We start from the raw sequence: 13,621 nt of genomic DNA, 5'->3' as shown, positions 1-13,621 counted from the left end.
AGATCAGGCTGGATGCAGGGGTTAATAAGTATCCCCATCACCAAGGTCTCACTCCCCAGTAAGGAGCCTGGGCTTTCTCCTGAGGTCACTGGGCAGCCACAGTAGGTTCTGAGCAAGGGCTGGGCAGGATCATGTTTGTGCTTTAGTAGAAGAAACTAGAAAGTTTCCTCTAGCTGGGATGGGCGTGGTGGCTCATGTCTATAATCTCAGCACTTTGCGAGGCGGAGGCGGGCGGATTGCTTGAGGTAGAGACCAGCCTGGCCAACATGGTGAAACCCCGTCTCTACTAAAAATACAAAAAATTAGCCAAGTGTGGTGGTACATGCCTATAATCCTAGCTACTCAGGAGGCTGAGACGGGAGAATCACTTGAACCCAGGAGGTAGAGGCTGCAGTGAGCTGAGATCGTACGACTGCACTACAGCCTGGGCAACAGAGCGAGATGCTGTCTCAAAGAAAAAAAAAGTTTCCTCTAGCTGCTAGCTAGAGTGTGAATGGGAAGTGGGGAGGGCAGGACTGGGACAGGGGACCAGACAGAACACTGAGCAAGACCACCACAGGGTAACGAGGGGCATGGAGCAGGTGGTCCCAAATGAAGAGGTGAGACTCCCAGGGAGTTGTGGGGATAGCTGATGGGCCTTGTCAAAGGCTTGGGCGTGGAGCTGTGGAAGAAGAGCCAGGGGTGATGAGGCCAGGGAGTCCAGGTGGCTGGAGAGCCCACCACTCTCGGGGGTCTGCTGAGTCCTGTACTCCAGGGCTCCTAGAAGCCCATCGGTCAGACTTTCCTGGGTTTCCCATGGTGCAGAGCCTGGGGTTCCTCCAAGGGCACCGGGGATCCATGGAATGGTATAGAGTTGGGGGGCAGCTAATGGAGACCCATGGCTGCCCTGAGGGATGTGAGACTGCCGTGGCCTGTCTGTGGACCTGTGGTGTGGGGCTCCAAGGGCACCACCATCTCCCTGGGACCTCATGGATCCCGACTGGCTCTGCAACGTGGGGTGGCAGCTGGAGCCTGAAGGAACCTGGCGTGGTCCTCAGCGCTGGGCCCCCTATACTGAAGTGTTGCTGAGACCACACCACAAAACAGTAAACCTGGGAATGCAGGGTCCCCACCCCTCAGAACACAGAGGCCTCACTCAGCTCACCTATCCAGTGGGCAAAAGGTCCCAGCACCAGGGGCTGGGCTGGCAAGTCCAACTCATGCCACCTCTGGAGGGCTTGGCTGGTCGTCGGCACAGGCAGCCCCGGGGATGTGAAGTGACACCCCAATACTCATGGAGTGCTACAGCCAGGTTCCACGCAGGCTGGCTGAGCCTTCACCCCCATGCTCCCCAAAATTGGGGGTGAGCAGGTGTCAGCACAAAAAGCCAAGGGCACACATCTAGTGTGCCCCAACTGCTGTGCTGAGGTCTCAGGGTGGCAGGTGCCTTTGCTCATGGCGACCCGGCTGAAAGCTGTACTTGGCCGTGCCTGGTGGTGTCGGGTTAGGAGACATTCAGCAGGCACACAGGAGGCTCTAGCCTGCGCCCGGCAGGGGCAGTGAGCTCCCTGCAAGCAGCTTCCCCAGGAATCTGAAACGGGGCCAGTTAATGAAATCTCAGAGGGCTGGTGGGAGGGCAACAAATGAGGAAGAGGCCTGGCCTGGCAGGTATGGCTTTTTTTTTTTTTCCTTTGAGATGGAATCTTGCTCTGTCACCCAGGCTGGAGTGCAGTGTGTGATCTGGGCTCACCACAACCTCTGCCTCCCAGGTCAGCCTCTCGAGTAACTGTGATTACAGGTGCCCGCTACCATGCTCAATTAATTTTTAGTAGAGACAAGGTTTCACTATGTTGAAAATATAGTGTTGGCCAGGCTGGTCCCAAACTCCTGACCTCAAGTGATCCATCCACCTTGGCCTCCCAAAGTGTTGAGATTACAGGTGAGAGCCACCGTGCCCGGCCAGGTATGGCTCTTGACATAAGGTCACAATCCCCACCTTTACACGTCCTGTACCCTGCAGGTCACCCTCCCGGACCCAGGAGAGCCACCTCATCCCCGCCTGAAGCTGCTCTCCAAGGCGCCAGAGGAAGGAAGGCACGAGGAGGAGGGCAGTGCTGAGTTTAAGTTAAACACCCATATGAATTTATTAAATCCAGACTGTGTTAAAGGGCGGCGGTCTAGGAGGGGGAGTGTGGTAGGGGGACGAGGGACAAGATGATGAATGGCCGTGGGCATCCCGTAGGGGGGCCCGGCCCCGCCCCCGCCCAACCCACCCCCTCGGCAACGCCGCGTCGGCTTCACCATGATTCCCAGTGGTGCTGGGCTGGTAGGGCGAGATGGCTGGAAACACAGAGGGACAGAGGGACAGACAGCGCCTCCACACACAAACCCTGGCCTGCCCTGGCCCCTATGTCACACGCTGGGCCCTGGCCTGGGGCGGGCCTCCCGCCACCCCGGCCTGATCTGTCCAGGGAAAGGGCGACAGGGAGGGGAGGGGCCGGGGCGCAGGGGCAGTAGTCGCCAGGAGCCGGAGCAGGCAAGGACCAGTCCCGACTAATCCTTTTTCTTGTCCTCTGCTGGCTTTGGAGGGGCTTCCTGGGGCTCGGTGGCAGAGCTGGCCCCCTGGGTGGGCTTGGTGGGCAGGGACGTGGAGGCCTCCTCCCTGGTGGCGGTGGTCGTGGTGGGTGCAGGTGTGGGCGTGAGGGCCCCTGCTGCTGTGGGAACCTCGGCCACGGGGGCGGCAGCTGTGGGGTCTTCTCCACTCATGCCAAACTCGTTGACCCTGGTGGGGTCGACGCGGTAGATCCACCGTTGGTAGAGGTAGATGAAGAAAACCACATCTGGAGAGGGGTGGGAGGCAGTGTGAGGTCGGGCTGGCCCGTCCACAGCCGGGTGGCCCTGGGTGGAGAGGGCGTGATGCAATGGTGGGGCTGAGCCCCCTCAGACTGAACACCCCATCTGGGGCCTTGGCACCCCCTCAGACCTGGGCCCTGAAGACTGCCTTGGGGCCCTGTTCCGGTGGGAGCCCCGACCTGCCCGCCAGGCCTCACCGTCCCGCAGGCAGCCGATCCGGTACATAACGGGCATCTTGATGACAAAGGCGAACAGGTCATCGATGAATGTGTTGAGGGCCTTGTAGGTGAGCATGCGCCAGGGCAGATGGGCCACGGACTTGAGCTTGTAGTTGATGAAGAGCTGGGGCGTCATGGTGATGAAGCCTGCAGTGAGGGCACCCATGAGCGGAGGAATGGCCTCTCCCACCTCTCCCCTGCACGCTCTGCACCGGCCATACCAGCCCCCTCACCACTTCCTACACCTGGGCACACTCTACCAGCGGCCTCTGCACTGGTGGGGCCTTCTGTCACATCCACACAGCTCCCTCCCTGGATATCTGAGGCCTGGGTTTAAATGTCCTGTCCTCAGAGGGGCCCCCCGACTCCTATTAATGTGCATCCCCCCACCACTCTGCCCTTCACAGTACTCGTTACTGGCTGTGATTCACCCGGTCTTTTGTTTTTTGAGACAGGGTCTCACTCTGTCACCCAGGCAGGAGTGCAATGGCATAATCATGGCTCACTGCAGCTTCAACCTCCTGGACTCAAGGGATCCTCCCACCTCAGCCTCCCAGGTAGCTGGGACTACACGCATGCACTACCACTCCCCAATAATTTTTGTGTTTTTTGTAAAGATTGGATCTTGCCACATTGCCCAGACTGGTCACTAATTCCTGGGCTCAAGTGATCCTCCTGCCTCAGCCTCCCAAAGCATTGGGATAACAGGCGTGAGCCACCGCACCTGGCCCTACTTGTTTACTTTTTCCCAAGACATAAAGGCCCCCTGAAAATGGGGACTGAAGTGCACTGTTCATGTCCTCCCCAAAGCCCTCTCTGACCCCAGATGGAGCCATGTGTGCCCTTGGGCCTCCCTACATCCCGGATCTGCCCACCCTGGGTTGTCCCTGCCTGGGGATGGGTCTGTCTCCCACGCTGGGCTGTGAGCCCTGCCTAGCATGGGGCCTGCTCTCTCCGGGGGCAGCTGGGCCGCTCACCGAAGGTCAGCAGGAAGCCGTAGAGCATGCTGAGCACCCAGGAGTACCAGCCCTTGTGCTCCAGGTATAGAAGACTGTAGACGGCATAGCAGCCCAGGAGTGGGAAGAGGATCCAGGACAGGTATCGGAACGCCATCTGTGAGGCCAACAGGGTGGGGCTGTGAGCCAGCTCCTCGGCCCTGCCTGGCAGCCCTGCTCCCCACCCTCAGCCACCACACCTGGTCTGGCAGGACGGGCAGGGGGAATTTCCAGGTAGCCCTGGGGACTCTGGACTCGACCAGGAAACAGTTATGACAGGTGGGGGACACAGAGGATGTGATACAGGCCATAAAGCGTGGGTCCAGCAAGCAGATGGTCGGCCCCGGGTCCCTCAGGGGTACGTGGGTGCTTGGAGACCACCCCCAGGGGCCCAGTGTGTGGGACACTCACATCGTCATACACTTTGGTCGAGGACTCGATATACGTGGACTTGTCCTTGAAGGATAGGCGGGGGAAGATTCCTGCCACCCTGTGCTCCCGGTCCAGCTGTGGATGAGGTGGGCGCCATGGTCAGTTGCCATGCTGGCTCTTGCCCCACAAGCCAGAACCAGCCCCTGCCCTTCCCCACCGTTCCCAGTTCCCCTGCCCCATGTGTGACCCGAAAAATCCCCTGGTGAGAAAATCCCCTTGGTCCTGGGAGCAAGGCACTTGCTGGGAATCCCCCGGGGGCCAGCTCCAGGGTCCAGCTGGGCCACACTACCCCTCACAGCCCTTGCAGCTCCCGAGACAGCATGGCGCCCCGGCCTTACCCGGACATCCATGACCTTGGTGATCTTCCAGAGGTCGATGAGGACCCCAATGAAGACGCTGACCTGGACCACGAAGTTGGTCTCATTGTCCAGGATGTAGAGAAGGACCACGAATGACTGAAAAACGCCGAAGAAGACGGAGCGCACAGACAGGCCCTCCAGGGACTGCCGGCTGTTCCAGAACTGGATATCTGTGCGCAGGGGGTAGGGGGAACCAGGAGGCTGAGGAGGTACTAAGACCCTCCTGCAGCTCCCTCAGGCCGCCTTGGCCTACATCCTCACACCCTGGGGTGGCGCTGGGTCCTCAGGAGAGGTGCCGAATGAGAGCCCTCTCTCCCAGGAAGGCTCTCTCATTCATCAGGTGGCCCCCAGAGCACCAGACAGGCAGCACCCCTGGAGCCCTCCCATAGGATGTCAGCATCCAGCACCCCAGGGTGCAGTCCCTTGACTGATGGTGACAGTGACTGGTGCCATGGACGGGGCTCACCATGTGCCAGGTACTAAAGGCTGGTCAGGAAGCTGCTTCCCTGAGGCTGAACAGCCTGGCGCGGCAGAATCTGGAGGGACGCGGGGTCTGGGCAGCACCATAGTGCCTGCCCACCCCCCCGGGAAGGAAGATCTGTGGCATGCACTTCAAGACCACCTCCTCCAGGCCCCCGCCCTGACACCATGAAGGAACTGGCTCACAGACATCCTCAGGAAACAAGACAAGGGCCCTGGGCTCCAGTCTGGAGCTCCTTCCAGTGCTCTGCCTGGATGCTGCCAAGGATCCATGTCAGTGTACTCCTAACTCAGAGCCCCGGTCTCACCATGGACACCCCTCTCTGACCCTGCCCGATTGAGCGTCTAACCGCAGCCACAGGAGGCTGAGCCACCACATCTGTAGCAGAGTGGTGGAGCCAGGTCTGCAGTCATGCAGGGTCAGGGCCAGCTCTGCACTCAGGGAGTGAGGGCTGTGGGAGCTCTGCACCCCACCCCATCTCAGAGCTCTGCCATACTCCACAGGCTCATCCCACCCACCCCTGCCCATCAGACTGACCCTCACCCCAACTGAGAAGAATGGGTCTGGAGACAAGGTTCTGGTGGGGGGGATGGGGGGGGCGGGGGGGGCCCAGGCGGGCCCAAGCCCCTCCTTAGACCAGGGAGGCCACACAGCACTGGTGCCAACTGAGGCCCGCACCCCTGCTGCATGACACTGGGTGAGGACACAGCCTTCTTGTGCCTCATTTCTCACTGGACCCTAGCCAAGCCAGCTCCCGGGCAAAAGGGTCCTGTCTCCTAGCGACAGCTGGCAGACGGCCAGCTGGGGTCGGCACCAGCTCCTGTGCCCGTATGACACTGCATTCTTCCAGATGGTAGCTCTCAATAATGGCAAGAGCGTCCCTTTTTTTGGAACAGGGTCTCACTGTTACCTAGGCTGGAGTTCAGCGGTGTGATCATGGCTCACGGCAGCCTTGATCTTTCAGGCCCAAGCCTCCCGAGTAGCTGAGACCACAGGCACGTACTGCCATGCCCAGCTAATTCTAAACAAAATTTGTGTAAAGGCCGGGTGCGGTGGCTCACGCCTTTAATCCCAGCACTTTGGGAGGCCGAGGCTGGCAGATCACGAGGTCAGGAGATCGAGACCATCCTGGCTAACACGGTGAAACCTTGTCTACTAAAAACACAAAAAATTAGCTGGGTGTGGTGGCGGGCGCCTGTAGTCCCAGCTACTCGGGAGGCTGAGGCAGGAGAATGGCGTGAACCCAGGAGGTGGAGCTGGCAGTGAGCTGAGATCGTGCCACTGCACTCTAGCCTGGGTGGCAGAGCAAGACTCCACTTCAAAAAAAAAAAAAAAAATTGTGTAGAAATGAATCTCACTTTGTTGCCCAGGCTAGTCTCAAACTCCTGGGCTCAGGTGATCCTCCCACCTTGGCCTCCCAAAGTGCTGGGATTACAGGCGAGAGCCACCGCCAGGCTGGCAATAGCGTCTTAATACCAGGAATACTACTAGTCATTCCTCCTGCTGCCTCCGGCAGCTATAGGGCAGCAGGCTGCCTCCTTTAGACTGGGGTACTCTGGGCAAGGAAGAAGTGGCCTGCAGGGCCTAGAAGATGAGAGTTGGGGCTAGCACTATCTACCCCTTAGGAACTGTGTGACTGGGCAAGTGACATCCCTGAGCCTCTGGTTCCCGTACAGCTCAAGGAGTTACCTGGGGAGGGTACCCAGGACAGTGCCTGGCATGTGGCTGCTTCTCCTCAAACGCTGGCCATCAGCATGGTCAGCCTTAGAACCTAGGGACCTTTGGGGGACAGTGCTCCTCCTTCCCATTCGGGCAGGCCCCATCCACTCAGTCCTAAGCGGCCTCCCACAACAGGCAGCCTGCCGGGCAGGGTGGCGGGAGCAGCTCCGGGGCTTCCCTGCTCTTGGCTCTGGAGTTCCCCAGCCCTGCTTCCTGGCAGTACTGGCCTGGCCTCTGCCCCAGTAGCGGGCCAGCCCCTCCCTTAGCTCCACACCTGGTGGGTGGGAATTTCTGGGTTGGGAGTTTTGGGGCCACTGCCCCTCCCCAGCTCACCAGGCCTCTGGAGAGTGGGGCTGAGAGACCCCAGGCAGGGGGAGGATACGTGGGGACGGAGGGGAGGACGAAGGGGGCAGGCCCTGTCCCCAGCCCTGCACAGCCTCTCATTAGCCCTGGGGTCCCGTTCCTACCATTCTTGAAGGCCAGGAACTCGAAGACACTGTGGACGATAGACACGATGATGGTGAGCGCCAGCAGGTAGGGGTTGGTCTCCAGCAGGGCCACCTGCAGGGGACACTTGTGAGCACAGCCCGCCCCCGCCCAGGAGCAACTTCACTAGCTTTTGTCCCCTAAGACCTGTCCCTGGGGCCACCTGTAGAGGCAGGGTGAGGGTGGGCCAGCCGGGAGGAGACTGGGTCAGAGATGGGCAGATGGGGACAGAGAGGAAGGTGACTCACGGAGACAGAAAAGACGGGGAGATGGCACTAGGGGAAGAGGCAGAGGCCGAGGGAGTGCGTGAAGGGACACTGGGAGCCAAGAGCAGAGACCCAACAGTGACGACAGCCCAGGAGGCAAAGCCGAGCCTCACACCACAGAAACGGGCTGACATTTCAGGACCCAGTGAGATGGTAGAGACACGGAGTCGGAGTCCAGGGCCAGGGAGACAAAGTCTGGGACAGAAGGAGTAAGGGACAGGTCTGGACCAAAAGGGCCCGGCCAAGCCAACAGAACAGCCTGGGGAGAGGACCCCCAGTCATCTAGGCCTGGAGGGCTGGGTGCCCACTTCCTTTCACTGCGGAGAAGGGACCTGGGAGGTTGTGAAACTGTGGGCAGAGGAGCACCAGGCGGGAGGTCCCACAGCCCAGGCCTGGCGCACTTCCTCTTGGCCTCCTGCGCCCAGGAAGGCACTGGGAAGTCCCGCCCGCCCCGGCCGCACTCACCTTCACCGAGTCCTGCTCCTCATCTGACTGCTCGTACAACTCGTCGCCCAGGAAGTTCCAGGGCGACTTGGTGCTCTGGGCGGCATAGAGCTGCCAGCGCCAAAGCGAGAGCGGGCAGAAGGAGACACGGAGCGGCAGGCTGGCCAGGCTCTCGTTGATGGGGTAGTAGTCCTTCTGCAGGTTCCAGTAGTCATTGAAGTAGATAATGGGGTAGTAGTCACCGCTCACGGCGTCGAACTTCACATCTGCAGCACATGGGGCAGGGGACACCGTTTGGCCCAGACAGGAGGCCAGGGTACCCACAGGCTTCAGATGTCTGCAGGGACCCAACAGGGCCCCTCTACAGAGACTGGAGGACAGGGGACATTTCTAGGCCACGCCATGAGGAGCTAAAGGGCCCCTTGACCTCAGCAGAGGGAACCAGATGCAAAGAGCAGGCAGGTCCCGGCTTAAGGGGGCAGCTGTGGCTCAGCTCCAGCCCACGGCTGCCCCATGGGTGACCATGTAACCCAGTTTTATAAAAGCCAGAAAATATGGCTTTTAAGTGATACTGCCTCAATTTCAAAAGTTGGCAAGTGATAGACATTTTTTGAAAACAGTTTGTGGGCTCGATGGGACTTGACTGTGGACCGATGCTGGCATATGGGAGTCAGTCCTGGTGACCCCAGGGGTGGGGGTGTGGGAGAGGGAGAGGACATGGGAAGGGGATAGGACAGGGTGGGGAGCTTGGGAGAGTGGAGCCCTAGAAAGCTCTCTCAGGTGGATGGGGCCAGGAGAAGACAAAGAGATGGGCCCCGAGCACCCTCCCAGAGGCCTCTGCAAGCAGCTGGCAGGGCTGGGGAGCTTACATTGATCCAGGGGAGGGGGCACACTGCCCTTCACCCACGGCGTGTGGTCGTCCACGATGTTGATGGTGATGTTGGGGTGCCAATGGGAGATCACCTCCACGGGCCCATAGTCCTCAGCCCTCTGAGGCAACATGTGGGGAAAGTCCTCAGAGGCAGGTGGAGGTGCCCAGGGACCATCAGCCTCTGCACACTTCCTCCCAAGGGTTCCCATGAAAATCTTAATCTTTGCTTTCTAGTTTTTGAGATGGGGTCTTGCCATGCTGCCCAAGCTGGTCTTGAATTCCTGGGCTCAAGCACGATCCTCCCACCTCAGCCTCCCAAAGTGCTGAGATTAGAGGCGTGAGCCACCATGGACAGCTTCTTTTTTCTTTCTTTTCTCTCTCTTTTTTGGGAGAGATGGGGTCTCACTATGCTGCCTGGGCTGATCTTGAACTCCCGGGCTCAAGTGATCCTTCTGCTTCAGCCTTCCAAAGCGCTGGGATTACAGGCATGAGCCACCTCCCCTGACAACCTTGGCAGCAGAGTATCAGCCACCACAGCAAGTGCTGGCAGAGGGCTCTCCTCCCTCGGCTTAGAGATTACGCTACCCAGGACCCTTCAGGCCACCAACAGGATCCTTCCACCCCACATGCAGAAAACCGAGGCCTGCAGAGGTAGGGGCAGGGCTGGCATCCTAGGCCAGGCTGCGAAGCCCAGCCTCATGACAGCAGGCTCCACACACTCTTGCACGGTGGCCTCACCTCCATGAGGAGGGACCACCCCTCCCACACAGGACCACCCGCGGAGAGGGGAAGTCTCTTGGTGCCCACTGCAGGTTAACCACAGATTAACTGCCTGGCTCCCCAGCCCACCAGGAGTGACAGCAACTATTAATCCTGCAGTTCCTACTAAAGTCATATTCTCATGTGCCTGCTTCATGCTGGGCTGAGCTTGGGCTCTGGGGCCTGACTGTGTGGGTGAGAGTCCCTGGCCTGCCACTTCCTGGCTGTAAGATTCAACAAGTGTCCTCATGTGAGAATGGGACTGTGATGCAGCCCCCTCCCAGGCTGGCGAGAGGCCCGGGTAACCCTGCCTGGGATCCCCCCTACTCCCTGAGAGGCAGCTGCCTCCTGACCCCATTTCCCAGAGGAGGAGCCCAGTGCTCAGGGAGGGGAGGTGGCGTGACCGAGCCGGCATGGTGGGTCAGTGGTGGTGACAGATGACAGCCCCAGTGGTCTGGTATGAGCTGTGAATGGCCTGGCTTGGTCCCCATAGGCCCTGACAACCCTGCCCATTTACCTTGATCATTTCTGGGTCCGCTTCTGTCTCTCCTGTCAGCAGGTTCTTGGTTTTCTGAAATCGCCTGCGCTTGTATTTGTTGATCACTGTGGTTGGGAGGTGGGGAAAGGAGGGGACATGAGACCTGCCAGGACCTGCAGCCTCCAGAGCCCGGACCCCTGCCCACCAGCAACGGCTCACAGTCTCCTGGCATCCACCTAGCACTCACCTGCTGAGATCAGTGTGACCTGGAATGCCAGAACTGCCTCCCCAAATCTCAACCAATCACAGTTCCTCATGATCATGAGGACACTACCATCACCAAATGCCCCAGGCAGAAACCCCAGCTCAGCAGGGCACTGTAATCCTGGCACTTTGGGAGGCCGGGGAAGGCGGATCACCTGAGGTCAGGAGTTTGCGACCAGCCTGGCCAACATGGTGAAATCCCCGTCTCTAATAAAAATACAAAAATCAGCCAGGTGTGGTGGCAGGTGCCTGTAATCCCAACTACTCGGGAGGCTGAGGCAGGAGAATCGCTTGAACAAGGGAGGTGGAGGTTACAGTAAGCTGAGATCGCACTGTTGCACTTCAGCCTCGGCAACAAGAGCAAAACTCCGTCTCAAAAAAAAAAAGAAAAGAAAAAAGAAAAAAACAACTAAATAAATAAAATCAAGTGACTAATCATGGCATCCTGCAGCTTTGGAACCCCAGACACTCACCATAGCCCCGGTGACCTCTCAACCCTCAACACCTTCCACTTCTCCTCAAATACGCCAACCCGGGGCCTCCGGGTGTGCTGCCCTGTGTCCCAGGAACGCATGCCCCGACACAATCTTCGTGGCCTGGCTCCTCCGTGGCGTTCAAGTGCCTGGCAGTATATCCTTCTTCCACAGGGCTTCCCTGGCCACCCCACTGAATGAGGTTATGCAGTCATTCTCCTGCCAGCTTGTTTCCTTCGCGACATTCACCACTATCCAAAACTTAGCCGGTGGTTTACCTGCCTGCTGTCTATCCCTGCAACCAGTGTGCAAACCCCGTGCGGAAATGCGGGTAGGGGCAGGGCCTGTTTGAACACACATGGAGCGCCTGCACAGGCTCAGTGATGACCAGTTGAATACATGACTATAAAAAGGCAGCAGATAGCTTCAGAGAAGGCCTGAAGCCACCAACATGAGAAACCAAGATGAGAAACACTTCGGGGTTGTGAATCCCCAGCCAGGAGTTGGCCTCACTTCCTCTCGAAGAGGCCAGGTTGGCCACAGGCTCCCTGCCACGTTGTCCCAAACGCTGCCGGGGAGGAAGGGGCTTGTGCGTGCCCACGCTGCATCCCCCAACCTCTGCCCTAGCCTGGGGATGTTTCTGTTTTTTTCTGGAGACAGAGTCTCGCTCTGTCACCCAGGCTGGAGTGCAGTGGCACAATCTTGGCTCACTGCAAGCTCCGCCTCCAGGTTCAAGCGATTCTCCTGCCTCAGCCTCCCAAGAAGCTGGAACTACAGGCGCCTGCCACCACGCTCCGCTAATTTTTTGTATTTTTAGTAGAGACAGGGTTTCAGCGTGTTAGCCAGGATGGGCTCAATCTCCTGACCTCATGATCCGCCCGCCTCGGCCTCCCAAAGTGCTGGGATTACAGGTGTGAGTCACCGTGCCCAGCCCAAAAAGCAGCTAAGCATTTCTTTTTCTCTTTTTTTTTGAGACAGAGTCTTGCTGTCATCCAAGCTGTAGTGCAGTGGTGTGATCTCGGCTCACTGCAACCTCTGACTCCCAGGTTCCAGCTATTCTCCCACCTCAGCCTCCTGGGTAGTTGGGACTATAGGCGTGTGCCACCATGCCCGGCTAATTTTGTATTTTTAGTAAACACAGGGTGTCACCATGTTGCCCAGGCTGGTCTCAATCTCCTGGCCTCGTGATCTGCCCACCTCAGCCTCCCAAAGTGCTGGGATGACAGGTGTGAGCCACCGCGCCCGGGGACTTTTCAGCTCTTCCTTATGCTGGGAAGGATAACTCAGTCTGCCCTCCCTCAACTCTCCATCCTGCCCCCTGGGGCCAGGGAAAGACAGGGAAAGGGGAAGGAGACCTGGCCAAAAGCGGGGGCTTGGAGGCAATCTTGCCTCTGAATCCTACAATCTAAGGGACACTGGTGAGTGACGTCACTTCCCTAAAGAAAAAAAGCCTCGCTTCTTCTTGGCCCAGGGCCTGCTGCTTATTAGCACAAACGTCATCCTTTTTTTTTTTTTTTGAGATGGAGTCTCACTCTGTTGCCCAGGCTGGAGAGCAGTGGCGCGATTTCAGTTCACTGTAAACTCCACCTCCGAAGTTCAAGCAATTCTCCTGCCTCAGCCTCCCGAGTAGCTGGGATTACAGGCATCCACCACCACGACCAGCAATTTTTGTATTTTTATTAGAGACAGGGTTTCACCATGTTGGCCAGGCTGGTCTCAAATTCTAACCTCAAGTGATCCACCTGCCTCGGCCTCCCAAATTGCTGGGACTACAGGCTTGAACCACCACCCTGGCCAATCCTCATCATTTCTATGATTATTAAATCATTGGGGTGGCCGGGCACGGTGGCTCACGCCTGTAATCCCAGCACTTTGGGAGGCCGCAATGGGCGGATCACGAGGTCAGGAGATCAAGACCATCCTGGGGAACATGGTGAAACCCTGTCTCTACTGAAAAATACAAAAAACTAGCCGGGCGAGGTGGCGGGCGCCTGTAGTCCCAGCTACTCGGGAGGCTGAGGCAGGAGAATGGTGTGAACCCGGGAAGCGGAGCTTGCAGTGAGCTAAGATCCAGCCACTGCATTCCAGCCTGGGCGACAGAGTGAGACTCCGTCTCAAAAAAACAAACAAACAAACAAATAAATCATTGGGGATCTTCCTCCTGTGTCCAGGGGGAGAAGCCAACATTCAAGGGCTGACTTGGAGAAAATTCCAAGGGGACATGCCCCAATCCTGTCCACACCTGACAGAGACTGTCCAGAAAAGGGAGGGCCCCAGAGGGCAGTGCTGGCTGGTGGAGGGGGAGGCACAGGGGAGAGAGGCTTTGGCTCAGGCAGAGAACACATACTGCAGCTTAGAGGCATCCAGACCAGAGGGACCTGGCTCCCGTGGGGAGGAAAAAGCCCCCCTTTCTTGGAGGGAAATCTTCTAGAGCTGCATCATCCAGTATGGGGGTTGCTGGCCACATGCAGCTACTGGGCACTACAAATATGTCTGGTCCAAACCAAGAAGTGCTGTAATATAAAACACACACTAGACCCCCCC

At 58.3% G+C, this 13,621-nt stretch overlaps 1 protein-coding gene across 6 annotated transcripts in view; it reads right to left on the bottom strand.

Annotated features, from left to right (window-relative positions):
- Positions 1 to 2,094: 2,094 nt before the first annotated feature.
- The window catches only part of CLPTM1 (CLPTM1 regulator of GABA type A receptor forward trafficking), a 40,303-nt gene continuing 28,776 nt past the window's right edge, over positions 2,095 to 13,621 (bottom strand). For 4 of the 6 annotated variants that reach the window (XM_015124243.3, XM_077980338.1, XM_077980339.1 and 1 more), the window contains exons 6-14: positions 10,380 to 10,465; positions 9,102 to 9,222; positions 8,254 to 8,498; positions 7,504 to 7,597; positions 4,816 to 5,006; positions 4,457 to 4,552; positions 4,028 to 4,163; positions 3,030 to 3,197; positions 2,095 to 2,819 (exon numbers count right to left, since the gene is read on the bottom strand). In XM_015124243.3, coding sequence (XP_014979729.1) covers positions 2,533 to 2,819; positions 3,030 to 3,197; positions 4,028 to 4,163; positions 4,457 to 4,552; positions 4,816 to 5,006; positions 7,504 to 7,597; positions 8,254 to 8,498; positions 9,102 to 9,222; positions 10,380 to 10,465 — 1,424 coding nt within the window. In that variant the 3' untranslated portion in view covers positions 2,095 to 2,532. Of the gene's footprint in view, positions 2,820 to 3,029; positions 3,198 to 4,027; positions 4,246 to 4,349; positions 4,553 to 4,815; positions 5,007 to 7,503; positions 7,598 to 8,253; positions 8,499 to 9,101; positions 9,223 to 10,379; positions 10,466 to 13,621 lie in introns of all 6 variants that reach the window. The other 2 variants (XM_077980337.1, XR_013409885.1) reach the window with 2 other exon arrangements.

The sequence above is a fragment of the Macaca mulatta genome, chromosome 19, assembly GCF_049350105.2.
Source record: "Macaca mulatta isolate MMU2019108-1 chromosome 19, T2T-MMU8v2.0, whole genome shotgun sequence".
NCBI classification, from domain to species: domain Eukaryota; kingdom Metazoa; phylum Chordata; class Mammalia; order Primates; family Cercopithecidae; genus Macaca; species Macaca mulatta.
This window is presented reverse-complemented; position numbering and strand designations above follow the sequence as displayed.